Source organism: Lithobates pipiens, unplaced genomic scaffold (genome assembly GCF_037356315.1).
Source record: "Lithobates pipiens isolate NorthernLeopardFrog02 unplaced genomic scaffold, aLitPip1_a1.2 Scaffold_23, whole genome shotgun sequence".
Taxonomy (NCBI): domain Eukaryota; kingdom Metazoa; phylum Chordata; class Amphibia; order Anura; family Ranidae; genus Lithobates; species Lithobates pipiens.
In genome coordinates, this window is record NW_027507785.1 from 260,022,366 (window position 1) to 260,034,801 (window position 12,436).

The following is a 12,436-nucleotide window of genomic DNA, read 5'->3' on the forward strand; positions in this document are numbered from 1 at the left end:
ATTTATAAATCATTTGTTGCACTAAGAAGCATTTGTGCAATTTTAACAAAATGTTCCATAATTTCACAAAGATTAATGGCTGTATTGTCAGCTCCATCTAGGTGCGGAAATGCTGTATCATTTTCTCATTGAGGTATTTAAAATAAAATTATACTGCATTTTGGCCACTAGATGGAGTTGACTGCTGTCCTCTGGAGAAAAGGATAATTAATGTGTTACTTTTATTAAAGATAATTTAAATTGGGGGATCACTGTAATTGTTTTAGGGATGTTGCAATTGGGGTTTGGGCCATGCTAATGGACTGTAGGGTTATCAAATAATCAATAACCTGTGCTCAGAGGGCAAGAGTCTTTAGCATTCTTTGCAAAGATTGAAAATTGTTTGTGTTTCCCTACAAAAAATAAGAATCATTAATTCAGTCACGAGTAATAATCTTAGCACTAGACAATAAGAGATACAGTATCTCACAAAAGTGAGTACACCCCTCACATTTTTGTATATATTTTATTATATCTTTTCATGTGACAACACTGAAGAAATAATACTTTGCTACAATGTAAAGTAGTGAGTGTACAGCTTGTATAACAGTGTAAATTTGCTGTCCTCTCAAAATAACGGTACACAGCCATTAATGTCTAAACCGCTGGCAACCAAAGTGAGTATACCTCAAGTGAAAATGTCCAAATTGGGCCCAATTAGTCATTTTCCCTCCCCGGTGTCATGTGACTCGTTAGTGTTACAAGATCTCAGGTGTGAATGGGGAGCTAACCCCATGGGGAATGGGGTGTTAACTTTGGTGTGATTGCTCTCACTCTGTCATACTTGTCACTGGAAGTTCAACATGGCACCTCATGGCAAAGAACTCTCTGAGGATCTAAAAAAAATAATTGTTGCTCTACATAAAGATGGCCTAGGCTATAAGAAGATTGCCAAAACCCTGAAAAAGAGCTGCAGCAAGGTGGCCAAGACCATACAGTGGTTTATCAGGACAGGTTCTACTCACCATAGTTGACCAAAGAAGTGCACGTACTGAGTGTCATATCCAGAGGTTGTCTTTGGGAAATAGACATATGAGTGCTGCCAGCATTGTTGCAGAGGTTGAAGGGGTGGGGGTCAGCCTGTCAGTGCTCAGACCATATGCCACACACTGCATGAAATTAGTCTGCATGGCTGTCGTCCCAGAAGGAAGTCTCTTCTAAAGATGCACAAGAACTCTGCAAGCAGTTTTCTGAAGACAAGCAGACCAAGGACATGGTTTACTGGAACCATGTTCTGTGGTCTGATGAGAATACGGTTAACTTATTTTGTTCAGATGGTGTTTAGGCGTGTGTGGCTGCAACCAGGTGAGGAGTACAAAGACAAGTGTGTCTTGCCTACAGTCAAACATGGTGGGTGGTGGGAGTGTCATGGTCTGGGGGCTGCATGAGTGCTGCTGGCACTGGGGAGCTACAGCTCATTGAGGGAACCATGAATGCCAACATGTACTGTGACATACTGAAGCAGAGCATGATCCCCTCCCTTCAGAGACTGGGCTGCAGGGCAGTATTCCAACATAACGACCCCAAACACACCTCCAAGATGACCACTGCCTTGCTAAAGAAGCTGATGGTAAAGGTGATGGACTGGCCAAGCATGTCTCCAGACCTAAACCCTATTGAGCATCTGTGGGGCATCCTCAAATGGAAGGTGGAGGAGAGCAAGGCCCAGTATGTCGTCATGGAGGAGTGGAAGAGGACTCCAGTGGCAACCTGTGAAGCTCTGGTGAACTCCATGCCCAAGAGGGTTAAGGCAGTGCTGGAAAATAACAGTGGCCACACAAAATATTGAGGCCCAATTTGTACATTTTTACTTAGGGGTGTACTCACTTTTGTTGCCAGTGGTTTAGACATTAATGGCTGTGTGTTGAGTTATTTTGAGGGGACAACAAATTTACACTGTTATACAAGCTGTACACTCACTACTTTACCTTTGTCATTTTTTTCAGTGTTGCCACATCAAAAGATATAATAAAATATTTACAAAAATGTGAGGGGTGTACTCACTTTTGTGAGATATGGTATAAGGAGCTGATAGGGGAGTTAATTCATTAACAACAAACCTGAAATCCTGTTTTTGGATATCTGCTGTGTTCAATGATAAGTCTTCGCTTTAATCTGTTGTCTGGTGGATGACATACCTCTCTTTGTATCACTGCTATAGAGCCGCAGGAGGTATTGCAGGCAATGCGGGAGTATATCCGCTACTTTTTCGGCTGCAGATATTGTGCTGTAGAGTTTGAGAAAATGGCCAGTGAGTCAATGAACTTCGTTCGGGATCATGATGACGCCATCAGATGGTTGTGGTCAAGTCATAATCGTGTGAATAAAAGATTGGCAGGTGAGTAGCAAACAGCTGTGAGATGATTCATGTGGTCTCCCTAAACAAGTGTCAGTTACCATTGTTTGACAGTACTAAGAAACAAAATCTGATTTAGGTTTGCTTCATAATGACTAAAGAACTTTAAAGTAGGACTTCAGGCAAACAGTTATGCCGCGTACACACGATCAGACTATCCGGCGGACTTAGTCTGACGGACAAATCGTCGTAAAGTCCGCCAGACTGTCCGAACAAGCGGACCTGGCCACACACGGGACTTTTCCGGCAGACTAGGACTATCTGCCGTACTTTTGAAATGAACGGACTTGCCCACACACACGGAGGAGTCTGTTCATTTTGAGTGTGGCTCCAGGTAGCCGGGACTAGCGAAGGAAGTGTCGCTGGCCCCATCACCTGGTATGGACTTAAAGGGGAAGCCCTACGCCGAAAAAACAGCGTGGGGGTCCCCCCCTAGGTCCATATTAGAGCCTTATCTGAGCACGCTACCTGGACGGTCAGGAAAGGGGGTGGGGACGAGCAAGCGCCCCCCCCCCCTCCTGAGCTGTACCAGGCTGCGTGCCCTCAACATGGGGGGGTTGCTTTGGGGAAGGGAGGGCACGCGGCCTGGTATGGCTCGGGGGGGCGCTCGCTCGTCCCCACCCCCTTTCCTGACCGGCCGTGTAGCGCGCTCGGATAAGGGTCAAAATGAACAGACTTTTCTACGTGCGGGAAAAGTCCGTTCATTTTAAAAGTATGGCGGACTAGCAAACACACGGCCATATTTTGATGCAAAACTACTTTCCTAGTCCGCTGGACTTTTGGGTAAAAAACGTTTCCACCGGATTGTTTGATCGTGTGTAAGCGGCATTACTCACACGGTCAAAATGGCTTTATACAGTGCCTTGAATAAGTGTTTATACCCCTCAAAATGTTCCAACCAAAATCATAAATGTATTTTATTGGGATTTTATGTGCTAGACCAACACAAAGTGGCACATAATTGTGAAGTGGAAGGAAAATGATAAATGATTTTCCAAATGTTTTACAAATAAATATGTGAAAAGTGTGGCGTGCTTTTGTATTCAGCCCCCTTTACTATGATACCCCTAACTAAAATCTAGTGAAACCAATTGCCTTCAGAAGTCACCTAATTAGTAAATAGAGTCCACCTGTGTGTAATTTAATCTCAGTATTAATACAGCTGTTCTGTGAAGCCCTGAAGAGGTTTGTTAGAGAACCTTAGTGAACAAACATCATCAGGAAGACCAAGGAACACACCAGCCAGGTCAGGGATAAAGTTGTGGAGAAGTTTAAAGCAGGGTTAGATTATAACAAAATATCCCAAGCTTTGAACATCTCATGTAGCACTATTCAATCCATCATCCAAAAATGGAAAGAGTATGGCACGACTACAAACCTACCAAGACATGACCGTCCACCTAAACTCACAGGCCGGGCGAGGAGAGCATTAATCAGAGAAGCAGCTAAGAGGCCCATGGTAACTCTGGAGGAGCTACAGCTCAGGCGGGAGAATCTGTCCACAGGACAACTGTTAGTTGCACACTTCACAAATCTGGCCTTTATGGAAGAGTGCCAAGAATAAAGTCATTATTGAAAGAAAGCTATAAGCAGTCTCGTTTGCAGTTTGTGAGAAGCCATTTGGAGGACACAGCAAACGTGTGGAAGAAGGTGATCTGGACAGATGAGATCAAAATTGAACTTTTTGACCTTAAAGCAAATTGCTATGTGTGTCAGAAAACTAACACTGCACATTAACCCTGAACACATCATCCCCACCGTGAAACATGATGGTGGCAGCATCATGTTACCTAGTTATATAGTTAGTCAGGTTGAAAAAAAGACACAAGACCATCCAGTTCAACCATAAAAAAATTTAATTAATAAATAAAAAATATTATACAATCCCATATACCCAATCCTATACCCACAGTTGATTCAGAGGAAGGTGAAAAAATCTCCAGAAAAGCAGGATCCAATTTTCAACAGCAGGGGAAAAAATTCCTTCCTGATCCCAGAGAGGCAATCAGATTTTCACTGGATCAACTTTACCTATAACTGTTAGTTCCCAGTTATATTATATACATTTACGAAATAATACAGACCTTTCTTAAAGCAATCCCCTGAGCTGGCCAGAACCACCTCTGGAGGGAGTCTATTTCACATTTTCACAGCTCTTACTGTGAAGAAACCTTTCCGTATTTGGAAATTAAATCTCTTTTTCTCTAGATGTAAAGAGTTCCCCCCTGTCCTCAGTGTTGACCGTTCACTATATGGACCCCTTATATATTCTACATGGTGAGACATGGTGATCATATCCCCCCTTAATCTCCTCTTCTCAAGAGGGAAAAAATTCAGTTCCTCTAATCTTTCCTCATAGCTGAGCTCCTCCATGCTCCTCCTCCATTCATGAAATCAATTTGGTTTCCCTTCTCTGCACTTTCTCCAGTTCCCGATATCCTTTTTGAGAACTGGTACCCAAAACTGAACTGCATGTTCCAGATGAGGACTTACTAATGATTTGTAAAGGGGCAACATGATATCTCTCTCTCTGGGGTCCATACCTCTCTTACAAGTCCATACCTCTCTACAAGAAAGGACTTTGCTCGCTTTGGAAACTGCAGCTTGGCATTGCATGATATTATTGAGCTTATGATCTACCAAAACCCCCAGATCCTTCTCCACCATTGATTGCCCCAGTTGTACTTCCCCTAGTATGTATGATGCATGCATATTCTTAGCCCCCAGGTACATAACTTTACATTTATCAACATTAAACCTCATCTGCCTCATAGTCGCCCAATTAGACAGAGCATTGAGGTCAGCTTGTAAATTGGAGCCATCATGTTGTGGGGATGCCTTTCTTCAGCAGGGACAAGAAAGCTGGTCATAGTTGATGGGAAGATAGATGGAGCCAAATAAATACAGGGCAATCTTAGAAGAAAATGTCTTAGCCCACGTACACACGGTCGGAGATTTTGGCAACCAAATCCGTCGGATTTTGCCCGTCGGATTTAGTCCGACGGATTGTGTCCGAAACTGTTGCATACACACGGTCGGGCCAAGTTGGCGAAAAATCCGATCTTTCAGAACGTGATGACGTAATTTCGTTACAATGGGACTACATTCAGGCTAGTAGCCAATAGCTTTGATGTAGGAATTTGATCTGAGCATGCGTGGCACTTGGTCCGATGAAAATGCTCTACACATGATCGGATTAGGTCTGTCCGGCCCAGTTGGTCGGGAAATATTTCCAACATGTTGGAAAATTGGGTCGGACGGAGATTCGGACGGAATCAGTCCGATGCATACCACACACAGTCGGATTATCTGACGACACGGTCCGATAAGACTCATTCCGACAGATTCTCCGACCGTGTGTACAAGGGCTTAGAGTCTGCAAAAGACTTGAGACTGGAACTGAGGTTCACCTTCCAGCAGGACAATGGCCCTAAACATATAGCTAGAGCTACAATGTAATGGTTTAGGTCAAAGCATATTTATGTGTTAGAATGGCCCAGTCAAAGTCCAGACCTAAATCCAATTGAGAATCTGTGGCAAGACTTGAAAATTGCTGTTCACAGATGCTCTTCATCCAATCTGACAGAACTTGAGCTATTTTGAAAAGAAGAATGGGCAACAATTTCACTCTCTAGATGTGCAAAGTTGGTAGAAACACCCCCAAAAAGACTTGCAGCTGTAATTGAAGTAAAAGGTGGTTCTACAAAGTATTGACTAAGGAGGGCTGAATACAAATACACGCCACATTTTCTTTTCACATATTTATTTGTAAAAAAAATTGAAAATAAATGTATGGTTTTTTTTTTCCTGGTTGGTCTGATTTGCAAACCCCTGCAACACTGTACAGCAAATGATTTGTGGAACTTGTTGTAGAGTTATTCACTTTAATGTCGACAAGGACAAGGGGGCACTTGAGATTTGAAGAGGAAAAGAGATTTCACCTCTAATTGCAGAAAGGCTTCTTCACAGTAAGAGCTGTAACAAGTTGAATAAATGCACCTGGCCAGCTCAGTAGATTGTTTGTTTTTAAAAAGGCCAGAATTCTTTCCTAAGTGTACAAATTATAACTGGATACTAATAATTGTAGGTATTAAGACCAGGGGTAGTTTATTCAGGGAATATCCAATTGCCTCCTGGGGAATCTGGAAAGGAATTTTTTTCCCTGCTGGAGCAAAATGGAGCATGCTTTTTTATTAAGTAATTAATAGTGAATTGTGTGTGTGTGCACGCTTTTCTATTGGTTGAACTAGATTGGACTTGTGTGTTTTCTTCCAACCAGACAAACTATGAAACTATGTTCCTATGTTACTGAAATGTTTTGTAAGCATTTTTTCACATGTGTGCAAGCTCACATGTTTTTTTTTTTTTGGGCAAACGGAAAGCATTAAATCAATCTGGGTACTCATGTTTGCCAATGTACTTCCAGGACCTCTGACTGTTGCATCACACATTTACAGACATGTCCATTAAAGTACATAGGGACAAAAATCCACAATAAAGCTCATGTATCTTTTTAAACTTCAAGCAACTGAGTGTAGAGATATAAACAACCACAATATAAAAGAATGGAATTTCGTATGTTGGGCATTGTCACGCATAGGGAAATATGTGTGGACAGGAGCTTATGCTGTAGTATCTAACCATGTGTTTGTTTTCCTAGGAAATAATGAAGAAGACCCAGAGTTCCCAAAGATCCAATGGCCATCCAAAGACCTTTGTCCAAAGTGTCGGAAGAAACTCCTGAATAAAGAAATTTGGGATGGTCCAAATGTTCTTCGTTTCCTAAAACAGCGATTTTCTGAGAGCAACATATCTTTTGAATATTTGGAAGATGAGAAGAAGATGTTGAAAAAACTGAGGGAAGAGACAAGCACAAACACTGTAAGAGAGAAAAGGGAAACAAAAGATTTGAAAGAAGAACAGGACACAGCAGGTAGAAATTATAATATAGTCCCACCAAATATGGTCCCACCAGGTAAAGCTGAAGAGGAAGGAAATGATGACTCCCTTCCAACAACCAAAGCAAAGCAGATCCTACGTCACAGACCTACCATTATAAAGATGAAGAGCAACACAGCTCTCCAAAAAGATGGAGAAGAGAAGATTTTGGACCTAGATGCCTATGAAAATCATTATTTCCAGGGTAGAACTTTGCAGGACTCCAACTCAAAGCTCCATAAACGTGCTCTCCACCCAAAGACTTTGCTGGATCCCAGTGATGCTGAGTTTAATGAAGAAGCTGTAAGGGAAAGATTGCTCAAAAGAGGCATTGATACAAAATATCTTCTTGGGGTGATAGTAAAGGAAGGGGACAGTAACTGGAAAGGACGCTGGGTGAAGATGCTGGAAGTTGGGTTTTCCCGCTTAGACATCAGTTTGTGTATTATTCTTTATTTCCTCACCAGCATGGGCCTCCTTGCTATGTATCTGTACCTTAATGTCAGATCACGATTTTTCCGTCAACGGTGCAGATGTCCACAACCTTGACTTAAATACTACCGTGCATTAACTAGGGTGGCAGACTTGTGGTGTGTCATGTTACAGATGGAACTGTTTCAGATATGAAAAATACCTGTTTTAACCTGTGGAAGTTCTGTGCTAGCCTAAGACAATCAGTTAAGGCCAAAACTAAATGCACTGAAGTTGTCCTCCTGTACCGACTGCTGTGTTAACAAAATAAAATAAACCCATTAAAAATATGTTTCTACAACAAAGGCGAATGTGTGGCTTATGTGATACCCTTAAAATTGCACAGAGCAGCCCTGAACTTCCTCTAAGCCCTTGTGCACACGGTCGGACATTCCGATGGACAATGTCCGATAGGACCGTGTTTTCGGATAATCCGACAGTGTGTGGGCTCCATCGGACTGTTTTCCCGACAGACCAAGTTTTCCAGCTGGGCTATAAAATTTTTCGACAACATGATCCGATCGGACTTTGTCCGATCATGTGTAGAGAATTCCGATCAGACAAAATGCCACGCATGCTCAGATCAAATTCCTAGACCAAAGCTATTGGCTACTAGCCTGAACGTAGTCCCGTCGTAACTAAATAACGTCATCACGTTTAGTACGATCGGATTTTCTGACAACTTTGTCCGACTGTGTGTATGCAACAGTTTCGGACAAAATCCATCTTACAAAATCCGTCAGACAAAATCCGACGGATTTGGTTTGTCGGAATGTCCGACCGTGTGTACAAGGGCTTACTCATTTGGAAATATATTAATCAGCTGCAGAACTTTGTTGTATTCGATTCCGATGGAAATCAGTGGAATTGGCTGCCAGGTGAATAGTTTGTTTTGGTAAAAAAAAAAAAGTTGCAATAGTTTTAGTTACAATGTATCTACACTAGTTCTTTTGTGCAGATGAAAGGACTATCCTTTTATTCGTTTAGGAAGAGGGGCAGTTGTATGGAACTAGGCAGGCCAGGGTAAGAAATTAGGAATATGGATAAATATTTAATATAAAATGAGTCCCATAGATTAGTCCATGATAAATCAATATCATTTAAAACAAGGCTGCAGCTCTCCTTTAGAGGAGTGGATTACATTGTTGAATCTGTATAAAAAGGAAAACATGGGAAGCGCCACCATCCAAGTGTATATAATTATTTGAAAATCAAATTATAAGTAAAAATTGCACTCATAGGAGGAAGTGTGGAGGTTGGTTTGGAGACCATGGTTTGAAAAAAGGGTGGTCCTTGTTGCCCTGAAATGCATTACAATGCCCCCAGGCCCACCATGTCATGTCACTCTGGAACCTCTTAGCTTCTCTGCCCTGGCTCTGGCTTGTTAACGGCATTGCGCTCCACATTTTGGCTGCTCCTGGACTGATTTGCTGCCATAACGGTGCCTACACAGGATCCACACATCCTCCGACTCCCAGCCACTTCCGGGCTCAGCCCTGCTGACCCTGCAGAGCTCTGCAGTCTTTCCATATGGATGCTTTTATGCCTTTATTTTCTAAATAATTCTGAGTGCAATTTGTTACATTTCATTTGTTTTTTATGTAATAATCTACACTTAGATGGTGGTGCTTCCTATGTTTTTTTATTCGCCCGTATTAGACTCACAAAGCTAACACACTAGTGTAAAGAAATGTACCTTTGTGTTGCCAAGTTCCAAGGTGTATATGGTGGATCTAAAGCCTTCTATAACTCCATATGCAACTGTTTGACTCCTTCACCACTATAGAAAACTACTTCTACTCAAGACCATGTTATAGAGAAGATCAAAGGCAGGCGATATAGGTGTAAGAACCAGTGGTGGCTGGTTCTTAAAATTTTTGGAGGGTGCAAACAAACTGAAAAATATGGACCCCCTCATCAATTGCAGCCTCAGTGTGCCCATCAACTGCAGCCCCACTGTGCCCATCAACTACAGCCCCACTGTGCCCATCATATGCAGCCTCACTGTGCCCATCAAATGCAGCCACTGTGCCCATCAAATGCAGCCACTGCGCCCATCATATGCAGCCACTGTGCCCATCATATGCAGCCACGTGAGCCCATCATATGCAGCCAATGTACCCATCAAATGCAGCCACTTGTGCATGTCAAATGCAGCCACTTGTGCCCATCATATACAACTACTTGTGCCCATCATATGCAGCCACTTGTGCCCATCATATGCAGCCACTTGTGCCCATCAAACAAAGCCATTGTGCCCATCAAATGCAGCCACTTGGGACCATCATATGCAACCACTTGTGCCCATCATATGCAGCCACTTGTGCCCATCAAATGTAGCCACCTGTGCCCATCAAATGCAGCCACTTGTGCCTAGTATATGCAGCCACTTGTGCCCATAATATGCAGCCACTTGTGCCCATCAAATGCAGCCACTTGTGCCAGTCAAATGCAGCCACTCGTGCCCATCATATGCAGCCACTTGTGCCCATCATAAGCAGCCAGTGTGCCCACCAAACCCCCCTTACGGCTCTGACAAGCCCCCCGCTTGCTGTTCTCTGACAGCACCCCCCCGCAGGTGGTCCGGCCCTTACTGCCAGTCCTGAGTCCACCAGAGCAGCCGTGGTGGCGGGGAAGTCCATCCTTGTGTCTCCTCTGTGCCACCTCTCCCTAAGCACCAGGCATCCAATAGGATGCCTCCCTGATTGGCGGGGAGAAAGGTTAGCGTGAAATTAGTGAAAATTAATTCGCTATCGTCACACAATTGGGTGGGATCAGGGTGCTCTCTCTGCTCCCCGACCCCACCCTATTTTGAAGCCTATTAGAGCCTCTGGCTCTAATCAGGTGCTTCAAAAAGTACCACCCCGTCCTGAAAGGGGCTGTGTGCATGGCTAGGGGGGGCAGCGCCTGTGCACCCACAATGCACAGGCTGCCCCTGCTAAGAACCCTAGGTGAGTCATGAGAGAAATTAAATTGGGTACTAAAAGGAGGTTCAGAGGTAGAGATAGGCAGTAGATGTGACAGTGACAACAGAAGACTGGTTACTGGAATAATCAGAGGACAGTGAGAGCATGAATGCAGAGCAGGAACGATGGACACATTACAGGGATAGTACTCTGTAAGATGACCTTGCTTCAAATCTAGAAAAATGGTTGCTAGGGCATGAGAAGATGGATAGAGCAATATTGGGGAAATTGGCAAAAGGTTGGAAAGTATGAATATTATTTAATATTATTATATTATTATTACCTGCTTGGAGTTTGCATGTTCTCCCTTGGCCTATGTGGGTTTCCTCCGTGTACTCCAAAGACATGCTGGTAGGTTAATTGGCTCCTGTATAAACTGGCCCTAGTATATGTGTATGTATGAATGGGAGTTAGGGACCTAAGATTGTGAGCTCCTTAAATCGGTAGTATACCCGCTGAAGTTTTTTTTTTTTTACCTGCAAAGGAAAAGGCATAATGAGCTAGTATGCATCGCATACTAGTTCATTATGAAATACTTACCTTAGATTGAGGCCCCGACATCTGGCCCGATCCACGCCGAGGGAGCTGATGTGTTCCCTCGGGGTGTCTTCTGGGTATCGCGGCTCCGGCACTGTGAGTGGCCGGAGCCGCGATATCATCACTCCCGCGCATGGGTGTGGGAGAGATCTTTCCGGCAGGGTCCGGCGTCTGGCGGACTTTCAGCCGAGAATCCCCTGTGTGCATGCGCCGCTGCAGTCAGCGGCGCATTACGAGGGGAATATCTCCTACACCGTACAGGTTTAGGAGATAATTTTTTTACCTACAGGTAAACCTTACTATAGGCTTACCTGTAGGTAAAAGTTAAAAAAATGACTATACAACCGCTTTAACCGTAAGGGACTGATGTGTATGTACAATATATATGTGTAAAGCTTTGCATAAATTGACGGTGCTATATAAGTACCTGTAATAAATAATAATAATAAATAATAGAAAAATGGTTGCTAGGGCATGATATAGGGGAAACTGAAATATGTGAAATTGGCAAAAGGTTGGAAAGTATGAACAATAAATATAAATCCTCGCTATGGGTTTAAACATCAAGTTTTTAAAATAACCCAATGTATAAAAACAGCAGCACTCACTGATACTAGGATACCCAAATATCATAAACTATATAAACTGTCTTTTTAACAAACACAATGACAATCATTAGTGCATCCTAAATAAATATGAATATAAGCACACATATACATAATTTGTGCTTTTCCCCAAATAATAAAGTGACATTAACGTCCCAAAACTGTGAAAACAGGTGAAAGCATCTGATGCCTCTTGGAAAATGTCCCTTGGGATGAAACACGTAGGCTGGAGCTTAGCTGTGACATCATCACACATGCTTGATTGAGCGGCAGTTTCTGCACTCTGTTTGAATTTTACCATTGTGATTATTTACCTTTATTTAGAAAAAAAACTGTCCTGAGTTACTGCATTAAGGAGTCCCTCTTGCATTTCCTCTGTATGTGCCGTTGAGCCATGCTGCAAGCTGTGGGTTGAGGCCAGGACTCTGTGCAGGCTAGTCAAGTTCCTCCTCCCCACACTCTCTCATTCCCACTATATTGCCAAAGGTATTGGGCCAGCCCTCCAAATCATTTAATGGAGGGGG

The 12,436-nt window shown here is 43.1% G+C and overlaps 1 protein-coding gene across 1 annotated transcript in view; it reads left to right on the forward strand.

Annotated features, from left to right (window-relative positions):
* The window catches only part of QSOX1 (quiescin sulfhydryl oxidase 1), a 93,010-nt gene extending 84,901 nt beyond the window's left edge, over positions 1-8,109 (forward strand). Inside the window, exons 11-12 of the mRNA XM_077453095.1 lie at positions 2,201-2,377; positions 7,056-8,109. Coding sequence (XP_077309221.1) covers positions 2,201-2,377; positions 7,056-7,882 — 1,004 coding nt within the window. The 3' untranslated portion in view covers positions 7,883-8,109. The remainder of the gene's footprint in view (positions 1-2,200; positions 2,378-7,055) is intronic.
* The last annotated feature ends 4,327 nt before the right edge of the window (positions 8,110-12,436 follow it).